Below are 11819 nucleotides of genomic sequence, written 5' to 3'. Positions count from 1 at the left end.
AAAATTAAAAAAATGTAATTTCTTTTTTAAAAAGAACATTTGATCTACTTTTTGGAAAAACAATTAAAGTATTGAAAATGGCAAGACAGTTATTAATTCATTCAACAATTACGGAAATATTTTTGTGTACCAGGTACTGTGCAATGCATAGCAGATATACTGAAGACTAGCTGCTCCCGGGAGAAAACACTATGGAACTACCATGGAAGGGACACAGACTTATATACAAATAATCCCTCAACTACTTAACCACAGTTTCTATGAATCTAATCACCAAAAATTCTTTTCACATCTCAATGCTCAATGTCACTCCTCCCATCAAAAGTAGCATCCGTAGTTCCCTCTCCTTGAATTTAGCCTTATGATGCGCTTTGACCCGTAGAATGAGGCATAAGTGATGCTGTGCCAGTTCTAGACTTTGACATTAAGAGAGCTGGAAATTTCTTCTTTTGCTCAATTGCTATCCTGCTAGAGAGGATTCACCATGTGAACTGAGAAGTCCTGAAGGGTGAGTGTCAACAGGCACTGACAGATGAGAACCAAGATGAAAACTGATGTGCCTAAAGAAGACAACCAGCACCACGGCCCCAGAGAGGAAGCTAGGGCATCTTGGAGTCTTTAGCCTAAGTCGACCTGCCTCAACTGGTAGTAGATGAAACAGAGACAAATTGTCTCCACTAACCCAACCAAATTTCCAAACTATAGAATCGTTTAAGTGAAAAACTACACATTTGTGGGACCTAAAAATCAAAACGATTGAATTCACAGACATGGAGAGTAGAAGGATGGTTACCAAAGACTGGAAAGAATAGTGGAGGGCTAGAGGGTAGGTGGGGATGGTTAACAGATACAAAATAAAATAGAATGAATAAGACCTAGTATTTGGTAGCACAACAGGGTGACTATAGTCGATAACTCAATTGTACATTTTTAAGTAACTAAAAGAATATAACTGGATTGCCTGTAACACTAAGGATAAATGCTTGAAGTGATTAATACCCCATTCTCCATGATGTGATTATTTTACACTGCATGACTGTATCAAAACTTCTCATGTACCCCATCTATACACCATGCACCCAAAAAATTAAAAGTTTGTTTTTAACTTTTTTTAAAAAAGAAAAAAAATACATACATTGAGGTGATTTGTTATGCTGCAATACGTAACTAAGACATTACTTGGGAGACTGAAGCAAGAAGCTCGCTTGAGGCCAGGAGTTCAAGATCAGCCTGAGGAATAAAGTAAGACCCGTCTCTAAAAAAATGTTTTTAAAATTAGCCAGATATGGTAGTACGTACCTGTAGGGCCACTACTCTGAAAGCTGAGGTAGGAAGATCCCTTGAGCCCAGGAGTTCAAGGCTACAGTGAGTTATAATTGTGCCACTGCACTCCAGCCTGGGTGACAGAATGAGGCCCTGCCTCTTTAAAAAAAAAAAAAGAGAGGCCAAGCACAGTGGCTCATGCCTGTAATCCCATTGCTTTGGGAGGCCAAGGTGGGAAGACTACTTGAGACCAGGAGGCAGAGGCTGCAGTGAGCCATGATCATGCCACTGCACTCCAGCCTGGGCAACAGAGCTGAGAATCTTTCCCCCCGCCATCTCCCCTCCAAAAAAAGAGGAACCACACTCAAGGAGCCTCATTCACATCCTAACTTGATGGAAATCATAAGATAATAAATTTTGAGCCTAGGGTCACAGCAAATAAGATTTCTGAACATCCTGAGAAGCCTGGGTGTATATGACATGGTAGAGAGACATGAATTGTCCACCAGAGGAAGAACTGTAGTAGACCACCAGCAAAGACAGCTGTCAACAGTTTCTCTTATTCCTGTACACACATGCTACTCCTCCCATCAAGAGGAGCAATATATTGCTCTTTTCCTCAAATCTTGGCTGACACAGTGATCTTATTTGCTTTGAAAAACACAATTCACTGGAAATGTGCTATGTAGTTTCCAGCCTAGGACATAATAGGCCTAGAAACTCCTGGTTTTACTCTCTTGATCCAAAAAAAGAAGAAGAAAAAAGGAAGTCTAAGCTATTCTTCTAGAGAGTAGCCCCCCTCCACAAAAAAAAAGCCCTACTTGATGAACAAACAGGTCAGCTGGAGAAGAAATGAGGGGTCTCAACAGAGAGCTAGCACTAAGGCCCAAGATACATGAGTGACACTATCTGAGATACTGTAGCCCCATTTGAGCCACCTCAGTCAGTGTCTTGTGGACCAGAGCAAGGTGTTCCCTGCCCCAATTCCTGGCCCCCAAATTTTAGGCAATAAACAGCTGTGATTTTAAGTCACAGTTTAAATCTGTTAGTTAGTAAAAGATAACTGATATAGGTAATTTTAAGTAAGAGTTTTGTTACTTAGTAATAAATAACTGACATAGGTAATGAGTCCAACTACTGCTACAAAGAAAAGAAGGGTCAATAATAGGGATCCTAATGTTATGTGGCAGTAGTTTATTTGATACTATTTAAAAGGGGGAATTATAAGTAGGAATTTGGTTTGCTGGGTTTAAGTTTCTATTTTCCTAAATGTTTCACAATGTACATGTTTTACTTTTAAAATAACAATAAAAATGTTATCTTATTATAACCTCCTTGAGGATATTGTTGTCAGTTTATCGGTCCTATTGTTTTTTGGGTTTGTTTGTTTGAGACAGGGTCTCACTCTGTCACGTAGGCTGGAGTGCAGTGCCATAATCTCGGCTCACTGCACTCTCAACCAGCCAGGCTCAAGCAATCATCCCACCCCAGCCTCCCAAGTAGCTGGGACAACAAGTACCCGACATTACACATGGCTAATTTTTCTATTTTTAGTAGAGACAAGAGTTTTGCCACATTGCCCAGGCTGGTCTTGAACTTCTGGGCTCAAGTTATCTGCCCACCTCAGCCTCCCAAAGTGCTGCTGGAATTACAGACATGTGCCACTGCACCCAAAGTATTAGTATTTATTAAGTCTAAATTGTATTTTCTCATGACAAAATATGCAAACATCTCAGTGAATAAAAATATCCAATTATCTTTTCCGGTTGAAGAAGAGAAAGTTCTGATTACAACAACAATTTAAGAAATAATACATATGGTTTCACATTTCTGAAGAATTAGAATGTATTAAAAACCCGAAAATTATATTGCTTATAATGTAGTATCACACTGATTTTTGAAAATTCTTCAGATTTATATAATTCCTCACGGTTATCATTGTGAGCAGAAGCAGACAAAAGACTGAGAAAAGTAAATAATACTTTGAATACAGAGTAAGAGTGGAAACAATCCAAAAAGACTGCAACAATGAACTAAACAAGAAAAACTAAACAGCAATAATTGAGAAGACATACAAAAAGAAATCACATAAAAGTCTGAGAACAGAAAATAATCCATCTGAATATTATGAAAAGGCCTTGGGCTTTGGCTGATCACAAGTACATTAGCCAACAGTAAGCCACATCAACATAAAAAATATAATGTTATCTTAGACTTTATTAGTACGTTTAATTAATATTTACTGAAAGCCTACAGAGCATCATGTACTTTAGTAAGAAAATATAATGAACAAATCCAGAAGGAATCATCTTACCATACTTAGAACTGCCAAACTAAATATGAAATATTAAGTCCATATATAGGAAATGGTTTTAAAAATTAGAGAAACCTACAAAAGAGAAGACATCCTAATCCAAATGTTTCACTAAAAGAAGAAAATCCTTGAAATAATTATTTTTTATTTTATCAAAATACATTAATAACTACTATGTGCCGGACACTGTGCTAGGTGGTGGGGTATACAGTAGAGAACAAAACAGATATTGACCCTGTCCTCGTTCAGCTCACAGTACAGTGAGTACCCCCCACCACAGGAAGACCTTTAGCAGGTACCACCTAACAGTCTGTCAAGCATACCATAAAAGAGATTCATGTACCTTGCACAAGGTTGAAATAAATCACCTCCAAAATTAAATACAAGCCTAAAATTTTACGATTAATTATAGCATTGTACCAGAAAAGAATGGAATTATTATTTTGAGATAAAGAAATGTCGAATGAATAAAATACAAGCAAAGCAAGATATATACATACCCACATACATTCACATACCCATGGTTTTTTTAATACTTCCACCTAATAAAACAATCATGTCAATTCACATGTTCAGCCTTCGTAGGAAAACTACTCAAAACCAACAATCCACCTTAAGACACTCCTGTTTCAATTTTTTATCTCATTTCTTAATCTCTTTACCCTGATATAATTATTGGGATTTACTAGTTTTAAATTACCAAAGAAATTAATGTCTATGATTTCCTGGGGATTTCTTATATCAATCAATATACCTTTCCATGGCTTTAGCTGTATAAGGCAAATGCATTTCAATACTGTGTTCATCTTCATCTGTCTGCAGAGACATGCGTTCAAACATTCCTGTCTTCCATAGTTCTCCGTAAACTAAAGAGATTTCAAAATACAGTAAAACAAATATATTAATGCATATCCTTATCCAGTGAGATTCCACCCAGTAACACAAAACTACATGCTTTGGCAAGAGACAGAAACACCATAAAATATTCGCATTTTTATTAAAACAAAACAATAGAAAGAAAGGAAAGAAAGGAGGGAGAGTAAGGAGAAAGAGAAAAAAACAGAACTAGTTTTTATGTAACAGGTAAAACAGTAATACATGTAAAGACTTACTCATTATTTGCATATGTTACATAGTTAAATAAAAAATGATCATTTAAACTCTTCATCAGTTCCTTTCATTACTTCTAAAATCACCTTTGGGTCTAGGCTTTTCCTTGGCTTTAATCAGTACATGCTAGCAAGAACATAATTAGAATTCCTACCGAAATATGGAAAAACCATTGGTCTATTTAACTCATGAGGTCAAACGCATAGTTTCTGAGTTTTTTTAATAAAACGTGTGGTATTATTTCACACCTCAGGTTTCCGCCATACCACGAAGAGAAAATTCTCACTAATGCTATTTTCCTGAAAATTCAAAATTAAGCTTGTAAGATAGATCAAAATATAAATTTGCCACAATACCATCCCAACTTAAAAAGACTAGTAATTCAGGCCCTTCTGATGAACTATACTTAAAACTGAATATTGTAGAACAAGAAAAAGATAAAAGTTAATGTGTAAAAAATATATATAATAATATTTTTAGCATAGAATAGAACAAATCCTCAAATGGGTTTACCTATACCAAAGACAGAAAGAAATGGTTGTATGACCTCTTTTCTTGAAAAAATTCTCCATTTCTTCACTGGCAAGCTAACCAAAATTAAAATTTTCTGAATGCCCCAACAAGGTTTTAAAAGTAAAATGTGTTCCCTAAAACATCTCAGGAAGTAAGGTTAGAAATAGTCGTTTCATTAATAAGATGCACTAACAAATTGCTAATATTCTATGATACCTAAAGCCCCAAATTATGAAAACTTATGCCAAAAACAAGAAAAAAGAATTTTTTCTTGCAAATGGACTCTTTTATTATTTTATTTATTTTCATATTAATTTATTTAATTTTGGAAACAGGGCTTCACTCTGTCACCCAGGCCAGGCTGGAATACAGCAACATGATTTCAGCTCAGTGCAACCTCTACCTCCTGAGCTCAAGCCATCCTCCTACCTCACTGCCCCACGCCCTCTCCCAACCAGGTGGCTGAGACTACAGCCATGTGCCACCACGCCCAGCAGATTTTTGTATTTTTTTGTACAGACGGGGTTTTGCCACATTGCCCAGACTGGTCTCAAACTCCTGAGCTCAAGCAGTCTGCCCATCTCAGCCTCCCAAAGTGCTGGGATTTCAGACATGAACCACCACACTAGGCTTTGACTCTTTTATTCTATACAAGAAATTTTTGCAAAATTTTTTGAAACAATAGCACCCCTAACATGCTTAAAAACATAATTTGAGGCCAGGAACAGTGGCTCACACCTATAAACCCAGCACTTTGGGAGGCCAAGACAGGAGAATTGCTTGAGACCAGGAGTTCAAGATCAGCCTGGGCAACATAGCAAGACCCTACCTCTACAAAAAAAATTTTTTAAATAAATTGGGTGTGGTGATGTGTGCCTGTAGTTCTAGCTACTTGGGAGGCTGAGTAGGAGGATCACTTGAGCCCAGGAGTTTGAGGCTGCAGTGAACTATAATCATGCCACTGCACTACAGCCTGGGCAACAGAGTGAGATCCCATCTCTAAAATCAAAAATAAATATATATGGGTCAGTGTGTGTGTGTGTACATATATATGTGTGTGCGTGCGTGCATGTGTGTGAATAATTTGACCAACTGAAAGGATATATACCCAGATTATGAAGGTGGTTACTTCTGGGAAGGTAAATTGGGTTCAGGATGAGCAAGAAACTCTGAATAAATTATGGATGTTAAGTACATCAGTTAATTTCTTATACTACTCTTTATACTGTTCTGTATTTTTAAAATTACTCCTCCTCCCCCAAAAAAATACCTTTATAAAATCAAAAGGTTTTTACTTTATACATCTATTGTGTAAGAACAACTAAATAAAAATGTGACTCTGGACTCCTATGGAAAAATATAAATCAATCTTAATTGTAGGCATGTTTAAAAATAAAATATATTTATCATTTATATAGCATGTTTCTTTCAGAGTTTCATAAAGGCTCATTTTTTCCCATGAAAATCATTTACAAGAAAATAAAGATATTATCAGCATTATCTATTTACAGTGAGAAAGTGGCATTACGTAGAAGTAGATTAACACGCCCAGAATCTTTCATGAAATTGGTATGGGTACTAATTTTTTGTCTCCTGGTACACTGAGTACATGGCATTTTTCTGAATATTAATGTAACCACTACAATCTGCACACTGGCGGATCTGACAGATTTCTGTAGCTAGCTGAAAAACACTAGTTGCCTTTTAGGGATATGGAAGAGTTTCTTTTTTTGCTGTTTTATGCAGATTAGTTATAACAAATTTTATTTTAAATATTGAGATATTACTTGTGATGCTCACATTTATAAGTTTTTAAATTCACTTCCAAGTCCTATTAAAAGAACATTAGCTATTTGAAAGCTATTTCTATATACTTACTCTTTTGGTCAATACGAAGGTCATACAGTGGTGTCCTATATATATCCACACTGGAAAGTGCACATCGAGAGAGGGGCACATGATGAGAAGGCCCAAGGATGAAAATTCTCCGGCTAGGAGATACACAACAAAAAACACGGAACAATTGCACTTCTACACAAACCTTATTAAATAAAAGAGAAAAAAGCAATTCTTACAAACCACTTGTTTTCCTTCTTAATTACCAACTGTTAATGGCTGAACTGTGTTCCCCTCCAAAATTCACATGTTGAAGAACCAATCCCCCATAGCACAGACTGTAATGCTATTTAGAGATAAGGTCTTCAAAGAGGCGATTAAGTTCAAATGAGGCCATTAGGGTGGGGACCTAATCCAATAAGTCTGGTGTCCTTATAGGAAGAGACACCAGAAGTATGCCTGCACAGAGATATGATCATGTCAGAAGGGGCAACAAGAGGACGGCCCCCTACAACAGGCCAAGGAGAAAGGCCTCAGGAGAAACCAACCCTGACAAACTTGATATTGAACTTCAAGCTTCCAGAATTGTTAAAAAATAAATTTGTGTTGTTTAAACCACCCAATCTGTGGTATTTTATTATGACAGCCCTAGCAAACTAATACACCTAATAATGACTTGCTCCTCAGTTAAGTTCAATTCCTTATTTCTGTCTTTGTTGGATGGCCTTTAAAAGAATCATATTCAGTACTTGGAAATACCAGCTATTAATTAATACAGTAAACCAAACCACTATACATAAAATAATCTCTGTACGCACAATGACAAGGATACAACAGGTTTTCAGAAGCTGTATTTTATTAACTGGATTTTACACATTTAAGCTATTAAAATTTCAAAATTCTAACACATTCTAAAATAAACTTCTAAGATCCACCATGATTTTAATAAAAATACATAATAGCATAAAATTCTAAATACCTATACAAAATATCCACTATAAAAAGGCATTCTGATAAAGCTATTTCCATATTTCCTCCATGGTAGGGTGAAAAAGGCATCTTGTTGAAAAGAATTCTATACAACAAGCTTTCTCTATTCCCATTCAAGTAGAAGTCATTCTCAAAAACAAAGAAACTAGATTATGTGTTATTTGCACTGTAGTCTAAAGAAAGGAACTGAGCTAAAGTGTAGCTTAAATCTGTACAATCTCTTTATCTTGACATCAAGAGTAATGTTAATTTCCTCTCATTAAGTCAAATATCCAAACCTGCCCTACAATCTGAATTCCAAGGCTATCAATCTTCTCTGTTCTCCAATATTCACATGAACCAACCTTCCCACATCACATACAAAACTTACAGACTCATAAAGCCAAAACTATTTGAAGAAAATATATGATATGCTATGTAGCTAGAAAAGTATTACTGATTGCTCAATTAATGAACAAAAGCTGAGAGATGAGCTAGTTCTTTTGTATCAAAAATTTGCAGGCCAGGGAATGTGTGCTTTAGCAATATATTTATTCTCATAAAATTCTATTACAGCTAAGAAAATTAACCAATTATTGGTTATATATTACTTCATATATTGCAGGGAGGGAGGGAGGAGATAAAGCTGTGCATATTAAGTTGTTCTGCTATGAAAAAAAAAAACAAAGAAAGTTGTGGATAAGTGATTCTCAGTTTAGAGTCCCAGAACCTCCTTACGACAGCACACACAGCAAACATTCATCCACAGGCCATTTCTGGTCAGAAGCAGATTATCCTTTTCTTTAACTTTTACTTTAAGTTCAAGGGTACCTGTATGGGTTTGTGATACAGGTAAATTACATGTTGCCACGGTTTGGTGTACAGATTATTTGGACACCCAGGTAATAAACCTAGTATTCCATAAGTAGTTTTTTTATCCTCATCCTTCTCCCACCTTCTAGCCTCAAGCAGGTCTCAGTGTCTGTTGTTCCCTTCTTTATGTCTGTATGTTCTCAATATTTAGCTCCTACTTGTGAGAACACACAGTATTTGATTTTCTGTTCCTGTGGGAGTTTGCTTAGGATAATGGTGTCTAGCTCCATGTTGCTGCAAAGGATATGATCTCATTCTTTTACAGAGCTGTGTAATATTACATAGTGTACATATGTACCACATTTTCTTTATCTAGTCTACCACTGATGGGCATTTATGTTGATTCCACGTCTTTACGATTGAGAACAGTGCTGCAATGAACACACGTGTGCATGTGTCTTTATGACAGAACAATTTACATTCCTTCAGGTACATATTCAATAATGGGACTGCTGGGTCCAGAGTTACTTCTGGTTTAAGTTCTTTGAGAAATCGCCACACTGTTTTCCACAATGACTGAACGAATTTACACTACTACCAACAATGTATAAACATTTCTTTTCCTCCACAACCTTGCCAGCATCTGTTAATTTTTGACTTATCAATAATAGCCACTCTGACTATTATCAGGTGGTATCTCATTGTGGTTTCGATTTGTATCTCTCTAGTGATTACTGATTATGAGAATTTTTTTGTATGCTTGTTGGCCACGTATGTATCTTCTTTTGAAAAGAGTCTGTTCATGTCCTTTGCCCTCTTTTTAACTAGATTGCTTTTTGCTCGTTAATTTAAGTTCCTTATAGAAGACAGAATCTTTCTTTCTACCTCTCTTCCTTCATTATGTTATTAGCACTGCTAATCCTCACTTCTTGTCACCACCTCTATCATCAATTCAAGAACCATTTCCCAAAAAAAGTCAAATCTATAGATTTCTAAATGAAGAAAACTAAAAGATAGCACTCTGGTCACCTATCTTAACAGCACATAAATAAATAACATGACACTTTTTTTTAAATTAAAGGCTAATGTGGGCTATAGACAATGGTAATTCAGAAATGTTTAGGTAACCTGACTAGGGCCAGGTAGTACATGAACCAAGAATCAAATAATGAGAAAGGGCATTTTTCTGATTGAGAAATATGTGAAAAGACAGACAAAGAATATTTAACATCAGAGCACTCGTGGAAAATCTAAAACACAAAATATGAAGTGATTTTTAAAATAACAATCTAAATTCAAGGCATACATAAATTTCCTAAGTGTAATAAGGTTCTAACAATAGCCAAAAGATACACTGCTCCAGAAATAAACAACAGAGGTCTGCCAGAAACCTAATTAACTCTTCTGATACCTGACTACTTTCCTTGTTTGCCTTTTTGTCTGCCCCAATCTAGATGAAGGAAAAAGAGCCCCATCAATCTCAATTAACCAACTGTGTACTCTACAGATTCTTTCTGATTTGGTAGAAAACTCGCCAATAGCCAAGTGAAGTTCCATATTTGATTAAAAGAAGTAATAAGAAAAAAAATGTTTAAGTCCCCTCAATATAAAACCCTTAAAAGCAATATATCCAAAAACAAAACCAGAAAAAGCTAAATGTCATTGAAAGGAAAGTAAAATGGGGCATTTAAACCTGTAGTAATCTCAAAATGGGTCTCTTTGTTAGCTAAATGCTAACAAAAGAAAATTAATAGTGTACATTGAAGTTCATGCATTTTCTTTGTTAGAATGCTAGATCCATAAACACCAAGGCCACAGGAATATTTTGAAGAGAAATAAATAAAAGAGGCATTAGAAGCAATGCCACTTTCTCTCCCGTTATTTGACTGCAAGGTGCTTTGTCTTTAAAGGCGTAACTTTTCAATATTAGCACAACATCATTGTTGATACACAGGTTAAAAAAAAAAGCCTTTAATATGAAAAAATGGGGGGAGGGGCAAGATCAGTAGGCATTCTCTTAGAAATAAATGCACTTCATATATAATAGCTATAATAAAGAATTCACATTTGTGGAGTTGCAACGATGAATGTAGTCTGTGCACCCAATGTATAAGCTGCCTGAGTGTGTACCCTCATGACTGTTTATTCAGCTACTTAGTCCAAATAATGGAACATAAGTAATTTTGTAAAGGTGTTTCACAGGAAGTGAAGACATTTTAACCAAAGAAAAAAATGTCATTTGGCCCCAGAAAGCATTTCTTTTTGCTCTCTTTTTCTGTCCTGCAAGGCTTTCTGAAAAATACGTATCAAAATCAAGTTACTACTACCTAAGTACATCCTGAATTCTGAGATTTTAAAGTTTTAATAATAGTCAACTACCAATATGGAAAAGAACTAAAATGTATCATATTTTAAATTCCTTAAACAGTCAAACTCATTTTCTGGAAACATAGATCATATCACTTCCCTTGCTTAAAGCCTTTCATGGCATTTCATAGTCACAAGATAAAATCTAGAATCCTTAAAATGGGCTCTGCACTCTCAAATGCACTAGCAAATTAGCTATTACTCTTGCTCACCTTGATCATAATATTTTATGTATACTGGTCTTCCTGCAGTTCCTTGATAACACCAACAACTTTGCCTACTTCAAACGTTTTAAACCCATGCTTTTGTTCCCCTTTGCTTGGCTAGCCTGGCTTAAAAAATGTGTTCCTCGGTCGGGTGCGGTGGCTCACGCCTGAAATCCCAACACTTTGGGAGGCCGAGGCAGGTGGATCATGAGGTCAGGAGATCGAGACCATCCTGGCTAACACGGTAAAACCCCATCTCTACTAAAAATACAAAAAATTAGCCAGGCATGGTCCCAGCTACTCAAGAGGCTGAGGCAGGAGAATTGTTTGAACCCAGGAGGTGGAGGTTACAGTGAGCCGAGACTGCGCCACTGCACTCCAGCCTGGGCGACAGAGCAAGACTCCGTCTCAAAATAAATAAATAAATA

The 11819-nt window shown here is 36.2% G+C and overlaps 1 protein-coding gene across 2 annotated transcripts in view; it reads right to left on the bottom strand.

The window, feature by feature from the left end:
• MEMO1 (mediator of cell motility 1) overlaps window positions 1-11819 on the bottom strand; it is a 149327-nt gene that overhangs the window by 47450 nt on the left and 90058 nt on the right. For both annotated transcript variants that reach the window (XM_011984253.1, XM_011984252.1), the window contains exons 4-5: window positions 7079-7191; window positions 4332-4443 (exon numbers count right to left, since the gene is read on the bottom strand). In XM_011984253.1, the coding sequence (XP_011839643.1) occupies window positions 4332-4443; window positions 7079-7191 (225 nt within the window). The remainder of the gene's footprint in view (window positions 1-4331; window positions 4444-7078; window positions 7192-11819) is intronic.

The sequence above is a fragment of the Mandrillus leucophaeus genome, unplaced genomic scaffold (genome assembly GCF_000951045.1).
Source record: "Mandrillus leucophaeus isolate KB7577 unplaced genomic scaffold, Mleu.le_1.0 Scaffold264, whole genome shotgun sequence".
Lineage (NCBI taxonomy): Eukaryota > Metazoa > Chordata > Mammalia > Primates > Cercopithecidae > Mandrillus > Mandrillus leucophaeus.
This window is presented reverse-complemented; position numbering and strand designations above follow the sequence as displayed.